Here is a 13,458-nt window from a genome sequence, read left to right as displayed (position 1 = left end):
TGACTATTTTATTATGTACAATTTAATTTGATTGTTTAATATTAGTTGGTCTTTAAAAATGTTATCATTATAATATATGTATCATTTTTATTTTATGGTATAACGTACCTATATTGTACATTATACTTACAAATTGTAAATTATTATGATGAAAATGTCAGTGCAATATTTGTCTTCTCTCTCAAACACATGTCCAACATATAAATAATTCATACAAAAATGTTTTATTTTTATAACTAAATGCTTTAGCTTATTTAGATTATACACAATGCAATTTGTTTATTTTTTTTGGTACAAATGGGCAAAACGTCGTTAAATAAATAAAAGATAGTTATAGGTACGGTTAAAAATGGTATCGAAAATTATATTATATCGTATTGATATAGTTTTCAAATAAAAATTTCGTGTGCGGAATATATCATATAGGTACATTGAAATATTAAGAAAATGTATATAAAATATATAATATACATACTATATATATTATATATTTTATCGTATTATACTGATTATATTTATTTCAAAAGTTTATACCTATAGCATATATTGTATAATTATAATTATACAATCATAAATCATAATATTTATGGTATGTTTTCTAATATATAAACATGCACACGAAAACTGTTTTTGTTTGACAATTTACTCAACGATGGCACTGATGGATAATAGTACTTACTTAGAAAAAGTGGGTTATGTTTAGTAGTAGATACTTATTTAGTTACTTATCATCCATGATTATATTTTTACTATATTAGATGGATTTACAAAGTATACATATTATGTAGGTATATAAGCATATAACAAATAATAAATATCATAAAATATATTATATACGAGTTTTTATGTTGAAGAAACTATTGTTAGAAGATAAGTATTATATTATATGCAATTAACGCGGCATAGTGTTTCTGAAGAAAATATTTCGAAGGGGTGAAATTTTTGACAAACCTATATGGTAGGTACGACCACTGTGGTGCGTAGGTATATCAATTATTAATTTTCCTGCACACCTGTTATGAAGAATAATTAATTTCGTGTTCTGATAGTAATCGTTTATGAATCATTAATATTATTCGTTGACGTTCATCATATTGTCGATATTGATGTATATAATACAAAGTGTTATAGATATAGGTACCTGCGGTCGCACGAGCAATGCATGAGCGTGTTCAGTCTCCAGTTGAACAGACCGTATTTACTTTGCAAAGCGCCAATCCACATTGGACAAGACGTGTCATGGATCCTGCAACATCGATCCGCTCCGCCGAACCCGTCGAGTTGTCTATACGATTTCGCTGAACGCCCTTTCCCACACCATTTTGTTCCAGGAACTCTTAACACGGACATCAGATCTCTCTTTCGCCGTTTGCTGAAATCACGAGGAGGTAAAATATTATATTTTATTATCTATTGTAGTAAATTATTAAGTGCATTGAAAAAATACATTATGTCATCCGAAAATATACATCGAACAAAATATATCAAAAATAACGTTTAGGTATACTGTAATGCTGTTATGAAAACCGACATTATTCGTATGCGTATTATACATATGATTGTATGAATGTTCAAGTTAGTGCCATTAAATATAATATTAGGTATAGTCTAAATGATTAGTGGCCGTCTTTCCAATGAAACGATTTTGAAGTTCTAATTTATCTTATTTATTCAATGAGTAAAATTATTTCAAAAATTCAAATGAGAGAACATTATTAGTATATAGTAATAATGATAGAAAAAAATAATTTCACTAAAAACACGCAATAAAAGTACAATTTCGAATAGGTATATGTATATATCATATATCATATATGATATACATGAATAATCTATTATATTTTATTATACCAATTAAACAGGTGATTTCGCCGTAGATAGTGGAATAAAATACATTGCAGAACAACTTTAAAATGACCTAATCTAACTGGACCGTATACGAGTGGTGTATTAAGAATATAATCCAAAAGTAAATATTATTTAAAAACCACTTTTCATTCATGATTTATAATACGCAACTGGAATAAAAAACTCCAATGGATATAGATATACTTATACATTCCGTATAACTAAGGACAATATTAATTTTATAGTTAATGAATGGGCATGGTATTATACATATTATAATCACTAAACTATTATATATTTTAAATTATAATGTTAATATATACTGACCCGTCGTTAGCGACGACGTCTGCAGTGGTGCTCTGATGATGCTGCTGCTGTAGTTGATACTCGTTCGCAAGTCTCCTTCTAGTTTTCTTATGGTTTTTATGACAAGCCTTTTTCAAATGTTTAAAATCTACCATGGAGGCATATTCCTTAGTCAAGGATCTCACTGTGTGATTTTTGCCTTGCTCCTCATTCCAAAACTCCCGAACGAAATCTTTGGCCGTCTTGGGTTCCTTGACGTACTCACAGTCGAAAAGCGTCTTTCCTGTGCCGTATATCATTTGCATGAAATGTACTCCGTCCGTAACTTGGTGCAACATCAACTCTTCTCTGAAAACGAAAGCAATAAGCAATAAATATTTTATTTATTTGAGGTTTTATTGTTTTCACTACAATTGCATACTTAACAACAAATCGTCACTTATGGCTTGCAAGAGCGCACATGCAGGACATATAATATATTACTTAACCTAGTCGTGTCAAGTACCTACAGATAGTTCAAGTGAAATTTAATCGCGTGTTGTAACGTCGACGAATGTCAAGTACCTATAAATTAAAGATTATCGGTCATAACATTTTTATACTCAGCTGCAGACTTCCGCAGTGATGCACAGATTTGAGTTACGCACAATTTTTGGAAACTATTATTTTATCTTTTTCGATATCAATAGCTGTACAGACGAAAACACAAAGTCAAATACGAATATGATATACTATTATAATTTATAGCCGTATATTATAGTGTATGTGCTACGAATATGTAACATCCGATGGACGATATAGTATTACTATAGTCTATAACTGTATTTGTTTACCATCATAATAATACTTATCAAGTTCATATTTGTATGATTACTATTTAGTTGTCCAACCGCAGGCTATGGGATCGTACGATAAATATTTGAGATTACTGATTACGTAAATTCGATGATTGGATCTCAGAAACACGAATATCTAGGCGCTTCGGGGTTTTTATCGCATAAGATGTGACGCCGCGGCAAACTCGTAGTGTTATAGGTATTATTATGTTAACGAGGTGAGTACCAATGTGCGCTCTATATATGATGTATAATACGTTCAATAGTATATTTCTAATAAATATAATTAACACCTGTAAGAAAATTATTGTTTGTTATAGGTTAAAATTATGGTTTGTGGGCTACTTATTCTAATCAATATTTTACCATCACAAATTTAGAATTCTTATAATCTAATGAGTCAGTAATTAGTATCATCAATTTTCAAAATACTTCACGATAAATACTAAATTCCAAATGTCATAAACATTCTATGTAGGTACCTATACACGTCATGTATTATATTATATAGTAAGAAAATCTACTACATTACATGAAAATCTTATAAAATTGACAATAAATGAAAATAACTTCAACGTGGGTGGGCTTTCATTAAATTTGTTTCGATTAAAATGAATTATAGGTACTTCAGATTCCTGGGCGAAATCTTAATGTTATATTATTTTTTCCCATGTGAGCACTAACAGTGCACGACCAGTAAAGTTTCTGAAAGATCGAGTAAACGACGGAAATTGTTCAAAAGGTCAAAGATATTGAGCAGATAAAAATGTATATAGGTACACCAACAAGTCAATGCATAAGGGAAGTGATTTAACTGATCAAAATGGTGTCAATATTTTCATTCATGAAAATTTCAAGACTTTACTATAGGGTATAGTTATCATCATAAAGTGAAACACTATTTTTAACTGGTTAGGTAATATAATAATTACATTTATGCAGAGCATACTTGAGTATAAAAATTCTTGAGTAAAACATATTTCTAATTTAGATTTTGCTAGCTAAATTATAATTAAGAATCAAAAATGTACTCTTGATCATCACTCAAAGGCCAAGGCCAGAATTTATTTACTAGTATAGCGAATAATTTTTTGTTTTTTATATCAATAATGTAAGCAACTTTAATAAATTAAGTATACTATAAGTAGTAATATAATGTGTTTAAAATTAATTAGCCTTTGTGGAGTTTTACGTAACGTTTCAGAAAATTGTCGGACACTTAAAATATCGAGTAGAAAAATGTTTCGTTCGAGCACCAGTGTAGTACGCCGTTCACAACTCGGGTATATTTAATTTAATTATTCAGTGAAAAATGGTTTTAGCAAAAAATCAACTGTATCTAAACATTGAAGTTTATAACAATAAACATTGGTATTACTATTTACAGAATATGATATACAATTTACATTAAAGATTAGTTATGTTATGACGAATGGAATAATAAACGTGACACTGACTTATATTATATGTAGGTACATGTGAGTTTGCGGCAATGGTAATTTTTTTTTTAACGACACTATCACTATAAAAATGCTTGAAAGTTTCTATAGAGTTTTTAATATTATTCATTATCAAATATATGATATAACCACTAAATATTATACATAGGTAGGCGTTTTTACTAGCAGAAAATAAATATAACAATAAATCGTATTCATTGAAAATGAAATAAAAGACTTAAATTGTTTATTTTGTATATATGTATATAGGTATATAAGTGCAACTAAAATATTAATATTCTGATGGCTAATGATTTTTATTTTTTACTGTTTATGGAATTCAACGAAATCTTAAAATGTGTTTACAATGATAATTCATTACTCATGACAGTTGTATACATATATACTATATAGCCTATATTATAATATTTTCGTAGCGCGTAGGATGTAATTCCGCACTTAAACAAAACAAAAAAATCTTGTGTGAAAATAACAGTCGTATAAAAAATTCATAAATAATATCTAATATTATTAATTTAATCCTTATCGGTGACGCCACTACGTCTATATACACGTGTATTGGGGCGTCGTGACACAACCGTTGCAGGATCTGCGTCGGTGTACCTACCTATTACAGTCGATATAATATAATATACCTACGAGTATGTATATTGTATGTAGTATGTATTGTATTATAAAATATATACGCGTGCCACGTGTTATTTTACGCAAGACACGCACAACTTACAAGTGTATTAGGTATAGCTTACTTGACGACGATATATTTAATAATTTTGTGCGTGGTGTACGCCACCATGATATCAAGTGACTATACTATTATTGTTCACGGTAAACAATGAAAAATACTACATTTATTATAACATGAACGGCACTTATTATTAAAAAAGCAAAGTGTGTTTCGGCCGAAAGTTGAACTTCTTCTGTAAGAACAGAGTGGTTTTTGTTTTATTACTATTATTATACGAAAATATTAATACATTTTTGTAAAAAAAAAAAAAATAATAATAATAATAATAATATAATAAAACAATTTATACTGGAAGAGGTATACTTCATAAAGTGGAAGTTGATATCACTTATATCAAGGTTTTATAATTTTTTGCAATCATCAAATTAATCATAACATTTTGATCTGGTGTTAAGAAAAGAAAAAGTACTATTTGTCTATTAACTCTACAATTAATTCTAATTTCTAATTATACATTATGTGCACTAAATCGATTAGGGTAAATTCGGTATATCATATCATTTAAGTCGTTTCTAAAATTGTATACTTTTATTGTCGATTAAAATTGAATATTTATATCATTAACTTTGTTTACTAATATAAATGTATAATATCTATATTAATATTAAAAAAAATGAAAACATTTTAATGTTATTCTAATTAAAATGCATTTACACATATTTTTCCCAAATAAATGAAGTATGCGTTCGTTCACTACTTATATCCAGAATGGCAGTATTGATACTAACGTAAATAGTACCTATAGTTAGTGAGACAGTGACTAACCTATTTGAGGACAAAATATATTTTTCTATTTAATATAACGCTGTCGTTTTCCTGTATAGTAGTGCCGATTATGTTATTTTTCTGTACAAATTATTTAAGAATACGTATATGGTTATATGGCTATATATTATGTATTAATGTGTGATTTATTAACTTTATAAAATCTCTAATGTGATGTACAGAAATAGGCAAGAGCAGTTTCACAAAAGCAGTGCTGCAGCGTTAAGCTATGTTGCTGCTCCGGGGAAAAATTAAAATATGCCACCCTTAAGAATAATAGATTGTAATTACAGTCGACTTTCGATAATTCGAAATTGACGGGACTATTGAAAAATTCGAATTACCGAGAATTCGAATTGTTGAGTAGTTCGGAATAACGAGAGGGGAAAAATATTCGAATTATAGAGAGTTGAGAAAAAAATTTTGTTTTTTATTATTGTACATACAATATAATACATATTAATTATTTCAGTAAATTAGGTGATACATGATAGAGTTATTTATTATTAATTTTAACATTTTTAATTATTTATTATTATTTTTTGAAGAAATCTGCAATGGTTTTCTGCTTCATTGAATTTAGTTTCATTTTTTCAATAGTATTTTCTATTGTAAATAAAGCATCAAAAACCTCAACAGTGACTTTTGACTGGAGCGAAAAATTTCGAATTACCGAGTGTACTTAAATGTTTTTGTTCGAATTACCGCATGATTTTCAAGGAACCGAGTATTTACTTCGAATTACCGAAGGTTTCGAATTATCGAAGGTTTGAATTCTCGAGAGTCGACTGTATATATATTTTATTTTATGTTGATCCTCAAAAAATGACCGCCCCATCAAAAACCATAAACTTTGGCTCCTCCCCCTTCCAATAAACGTGACTCTACGCAAAAGAAATAAACAAATTCGACTATATCACTACGACAGTGGCGTAATTAGGAATTAGTCTTAGGGGGGGGGGGGGGGGGGGTAAACATTTTTTTCCACACAAAATACTTAGATTTTCAAGTACAATATCTGGGAAAACTATTTCATCAAAAATTCTTAAACTAATATATATGTACACAAAATGTATTAATAAATGTGCTTTAAAATTCTACACAATTTAGTACCTATACAATATTATAATAATTTCTTCAAAATGTAAATTTTGAATATATTAGAATTAAAATTTGCTTTTAAATTAAATAATAATTTATAGATTTCCTGATATTAATTATATTTAATATATTTCGTCGTGATGTCAGCACGATAAAACATATAATTCCATAAGCTTCAAATTAATATATAAATATACACATTATATAGGCTATGGGGGGGATATATCCCCCCTCATCCCCCCTTAATTACGCCCCTGCACTACGAGTATATTATACGTTGTATTAAGTGCTCAATTATCTGATTTCTAGGAGATGAAAAGTGCGTTGTCTGCAGCTATATAAGAAAATTACATAATAATATAATATAGCCATATAGGGAAGGCAGTCGTTAGTGTACAGTTGCTTTATTAATAACTATCTAAAAATAATTTCACGTAAAAATATTATAGTATTTAAATCACATTATAATTATCAGGTGGACATAAGTCTTTTTAATGGTGCAAGTATCTATTAACGGTAGGTATGTAAGAATATTATGCATTCGTATTACCCTTCCAGCCCTCAAGAAATAATATTAATGCTTGTAAAAAAAGATTGTGATGAGAGATATTTTTGAATGGGGAGAAGGGAGCTTATGAAATTATTGGCATATCACGTATACTTACGCAGTTTAGTGTCGAATAGTGGCTAAATATATAGACATCATCACAATCAACTAGCGGCAATGATTATGGTAGCGTTAACGTCTCATCATTCGACAGCGACTTATCACATATTATAACCGAAACGCTGGAATATGCAGAATAAGCTAACCGCTGTAACGTTGCGTTATAAATCACTATAAACACATTACAGTATTATATTATTCACGTATAATATTAATTATATTTGAAACGATAGTGTTGTTCTTAATGTAAATCGAGTGGTAGAGACGTATACCCAGAGTCCCGAGAAACTTCCATTACAGCTCAACTACGTCATCGTCCCCAGCACCGCAGTGGTACATACGTGATTAATCGCGGCGAAGGGGGTGAGTTTGTTATTGTTATTTTTTTTTTTTATCTTTTACACATTATATTAATCGCGGGTGGTGACAACAAAGGCAAAAGCGTTAAAGACAGGCATGAAACCCGAAAAGTCGCGTCCGCCCCCTTGTTCTCGAGATTAATTACACGCGCACACGTCGTCGTCCGTCCATTTATATGTACAGGATATATTATCACCTTTAAACGAGTGTCGTGCGCGTGTGTGTATAATAAATCGACGGTCGGAAAACCGCAAAACATTAAACCGCGGAGAGCGAACAATGGGCGTCCGCAGTCGTCGTTTATATATTTATACACGCCGAGGGTTCGAATAAATCGGGAAACAAAAAAATAAAATAATAAGACCTGTAATCAACGGTCACAGTGTACGCGCATATACAAATTTAATAGGACACATATTATGTGTTTAATAGGTATGGAGTTTAGAAAATCGGAATCGTAAACTTTGATATATTTACGTATTAGATACAAAATGACCGTAAATAACAGTTTTTTTTTTATTGTCTCGGGACGAGCGTATTGGTAGGAGGTAGTGCAGTATATGGTGTATAATATATATAGTCAGACCTGGGCGAGAAATGAAATGAAAAAAAGCAAAGACCTCCAAAGCGATAATATACAGAAATGGCCGCTATCAATTACGTGGCTGTTGACGGTTCAATGGAAACAACAATTAGATCAGACACACCGCGCGTGTACACATATGTATATACTATATATACATCAATATATAGGTATATAATAGATACGTATAATAGAAACCGACCATACTCGCATGTATATAATATACGTTTAAATACGTGAATGTCGTATGTGTGTGTGTGCGTGCGGTGGGGGTGTACGGTCGAATTCTTCATACGGGGGAGGGTGTCGGGGACTGCATTGTGTCCCTGCGGAGTTTATTATAAGAGAAGAGAGCGGCGCACCCGGCCATACATATATTATAATACGACGACACGTCACTTCACGCGCCCTCCTGCTCTCGCGATTGCATATTGTATATTTATATATATATATATATATATATATATATAATATATATATATATATATATACGTAATGATATGGACACAAGGGCGTTCGATTTTACACAGTGACTTTCGGATAAAACTTACTCGCGTTATATTATGTACTAATCACCGCGCGGTTGCGGTAGATCACCCCATGTGAGTATACCACTGCGACCGTTAGCCGCACAGAACCCACTGCTGCTGCTGCACACCAATTACTCCACATAATAAATAGACGCTGCCAGGGGGTGTGCGGGATATATATATATATATATACACATATAACTGCATCCCTTAATACACAAAAAAAAAAAAAATGTAAAGTAAGAGATATGATGAACTGCTGCAGACAGTAGATTAATTTTTTCGATCTCTCCGAAAATTAATGTTTTACGGTATGTATTTTAAAAAACATTATCAATACGGGGTTGTTTTTACATTTGTTTCGCTGATCAACAGTTCCAGTGAAATATAACATGAACATATTAATTGTGCAATGTATTATAATACTTATACATTTTCAATTATTTTTATTTAGGTCCCCTTCCTTTTTTCGCAGATATTTTATTACAACCCTGCATGCATATAAGAGGACATGAAAAACTATAATTATATGTATATATAATATATGAGATGATGAAGAGCATCTCCTTCATTACGGTTGTATTACACTTGCACTTTATCAGAGGGCGTACCGTATATCAGGTATGTTTTTCGTATTTTAAGAATAGATATTATAATTTTATAAATAGCCAATAGGTAACGCAAAGAGGATTCACTTTTCAGGACGTGGGGATTATGAATTTTAAAAAAAATTCTAATTTTTTAAATATGCAATAACAATAATGTATGGGTAGGTCGAATTCGTAAAAACTCACAATTTGGAAAACGTTGGGTTTCAAATTATACTTTATTAATTTCAGAACTGTATCTAATACATACATCTGTTATAAGTAATTTGAAAAAGATATTATACCTATTATAGGTACAGAGTATAATTGGATAAATCGGTGACCAAAAATCACCACTACTGGCAAGTGGCCGCTAGATAGATCAAATTATAAACATATTTTCCCCGTGCAGTAAGATGTTGATGCATTCTCAGTGTTCGGAACATTTAATAAAAAAATGAATTCGTTCACGTTCACGTTCATGTTCTTTCAAACGAACGCGTTCACGTTCACGTTCTTTGAAAAAATGAACGCGTTCATAAGGTTGTTCATCTAATTTTTTGTTTACAAACAGTTTACCAGCAGTTTGTACGAGTATAAAAACCCATAAACATATAGGTCTCAACCCTAAAATAAAAACAATTTAGACTTTAGAGCATATACATTTTCTAAAGTATCTAAATTATATACATATTATATTTATTAAATAGTAAATAAATTGAGCGTCTTCAAAATCGATCAAATTCATTAAAAATATAAACGTCGTTCACGTTCACGTTCTATTTTTAAAAAATGAGCGACGTTTGCGTATCGTTTACTAACTATGAACGTGAACGTGTGAAGTGAACATGCGTTCAAGAACGACGTTCTTTCCAAACACTGTGCATTCTATAACGCATATTCACAGCGAGTTTAACGAAAATACTTGAATTAACGAAAACTACACAAATATCTTTCATAATATGAAATTATGAACTATTATTTTAATATATTCAATTATTCTAATATATTAAATATATTTTTGACCAACGGAAATACTGTTATATTTATTATAATCGTGATATAATGAACTTTAACATCATCCTATAGTTAGCTACTAGCTAGCATGAGAATACATTTTTAGGGGCTAGGTAAATTGAGTCCCGGGGAAAAACGATTTATATGCATTTAAAATTTAAAAATGTGCACTATACAATTTTTAATTGTGATTTGTGGACATTCATTGACTGCATGTATATGATTTTGAAAATAGCAACCTACACTTTTATTGCATAAAAAATAATTATATAATTAATAAAAATGCATGTTGCTATATTCAAAATCATATACATGCAGTCAATGAAAGTCTACAAATCACAAATAAAAATTTTATAGTGCATATTTTTAAATTTTAAATGCATATAAATCGTTTATCCCTGGGACTCAAATTTCCTACTGCCTTATTTTTTCTGGAACTCAACTTACCTATGACCTATTTTTCGCCGGGACTTAATTTACTGAGTTAGGGTCATTATTGGGACTCAATTTACCAACCCCAAATTTTTATACCATAAACGAAATATCGTGCTCTCAACTCGATATCACGCGTTGCTTTAGTCAATACAAATTATGCAAACAATAATGTTGTTGTCACAATTTCCGGAATTACATATTATGCAGTAAATTGTATACACTGTTTTTTGTTCAGCCACGCGTGTCGCTGCTTCAAAGTTAGGCTCACGGAGTTCCTGTATAAAAACCAAATAAGTATTTCAAACGATGCGTCTATGTTACCGTGAGTAGCCATTAATATTTGTAAAAAGCTTAACGATAAAAACTATCATATTACCTAACTAAACCAAATCAAAAGATCAATCATACCATGGTCACCAATACAATTTTTCCTTTACCTACCGTCTACCACCAAGTGATGGTGAGTCCTATCAAATTGCTCCATTCAAGTCTCAGGTTGTTCAAATATCTTCGACTTTGGTTACTATTAAAGAAAACATTAAAAATTGGACCCCACATAGAGCAAAAAGATAAACTTACCAAAACTAAAATAGTTTTCATTTATAATATGACTTGCCAACGGTAAATATTGTGGTTACCCGGTCACGAATAAAGTAAGCCATTGCTATTATACATTATTATGGTATACTGGCTAGCCGGTTACTGCAATAATATCCGTCGTCAGTCAATCAATGTGAGGAAAATACGGTTGTTGGTAGCTCAGCAAATATTCCTTAGCTTATATAGAGGCACACATGGCCGGCGTATGTAGATCCGCTGAGGTCTTATAAATGTTATTAACTTGTAATCTTTAAATTTTAAACAAATGATAAAGATTAAAAATCACTATTAACAACCTATAATATATATAATATAAATATATTGAGTTATGAAAATAGAAAATAATACCCGGGATCGTAACTGGGCCGAAAATAACCAGTTATAAGACCGAGTTAAAATATTTTAGTCAGATATAACCTTCGTTTAAACCTAAACCGATTTTCATATGTTTAAAAGAGCAAACCAAAACTCGAACCTAATTTTTGGAGTTCTCTCAAGTTTTTTCGATATTTTGATTTATAAGTAAATTTATCTGAGAAATATTATATTATTTGTGCGACGTTTTCAACATCATTATTTATTATTTAGTATACCTACATTTTCGATTCCGGGCAACCCCTTCAGACGTCTCAAACGTAATTGGTGTCGTGACCTGCTAAATGCTTGATTCCTAGATCAAATTCCCCCTACTAAACTTAACAAAATAGGTAGTGTCATCATTGGGTGGCTTCTTCCGTCATATTACTCATGTTTTTTTATTACTCTTATCTAATTTGCTTTTTAAAAAAAAAAAATAAAAAGTATACCTACATATTTTTTAAAGAAATTATTGTGCTATTTAGTATTTACATATATCATATTAAATGTATTTATTTTGTATGTAAGTTTTGCCTATAATATAAAATCTAGTCTATACAGGCTATTTTTTAACGAATTAAGAAGTGATGTACATATGTAATTGATAATATAGACTATAACTGATACCTACTGGTTACCGAGTACTAGTTAGAAATATTCATACCAAATCATTGATAAATAATATACTTAAAGGAAAAAAGATGTTGAAATTACTTTATAAATAGATGGTCTTATTTTCCCCATCATGGTTATTGTAGGTCGTAGAACACAAGTTAAAGACCACGAAAGGAAGGTTAGGAATGCTAAAGCGTAGTACCGGCCATCTGTATATGCGTATTTGCATTGACTGATATACATATGTCCCGTTATTAAAATATTATGATGTGATATTATAAACTATGGTTTTTGTAATTTTACATAATATTAGTCACTTATTAGTTATTACCTTTCTACCATAATAATAATAATGCGTTTTGCGGTATTGCTATCTGCACTGATGACTGACGACGATAACGTTTGTGATTGCGTTTACAATTTATTATTAAAAACATTAAACAATGCCTGGCCTACTACTATAATAATAATAAATTACTGTAAATACCTATAGAATTTAAATTATTGTATTGTATAAGTTATTAAAAAAATATGGCTTGCCGTAATCAAAATTCTGTAACTAAAAGACGCACATACTCGACAGTCGACATACACAAAGTACGGTATTTACGGTAACTACAATAATATACGGTAACTTACAATT

At 30.3% G+C, this 13,458-nt stretch overlaps 1 protein-coding gene across 1 annotated transcript in view; it reads right to left on the bottom strand.

The window, feature by feature from the left end:
• The window catches only part of GIIIspla2 (Phospholipase A2 group III), a 48,392-nt gene that overhangs the window by 21,754 nt on the left and 13,180 nt on the right, over positions 1 to 13,458 (bottom strand). Inside the window, exons 2-3 of the mRNA XM_015512825.2 lie at positions 2,176 to 2,502; positions 1,142 to 1,372 (exon numbers count right to left, since the gene is read on the bottom strand). Coding sequence (XP_015368311.1) covers positions 1,142 to 1,372; positions 2,176 to 2,502 — 558 coding nt within the window. The remainder of the gene's footprint in view (positions 1 to 1,141; positions 1,373 to 2,175; positions 2,503 to 13,458) is intronic.

The sequence above is a fragment of the Diuraphis noxia genome, unplaced genomic scaffold, assembly GCF_037042655.1.
Source record: "Diuraphis noxia isolate RWA-SAM2 unplaced genomic scaffold, SU_Dnox_SAM2 contig0004, whole genome shotgun sequence".
In the NCBI taxonomy this organism is placed as follows: domain Eukaryota; kingdom Metazoa; phylum Arthropoda; class Insecta; order Hemiptera; family Aphididae; genus Diuraphis; species Diuraphis noxia.
Note: the sequence above shows the minus strand (reverse complement) of the source record. Positions and strands in the feature narration are given on the sequence as shown.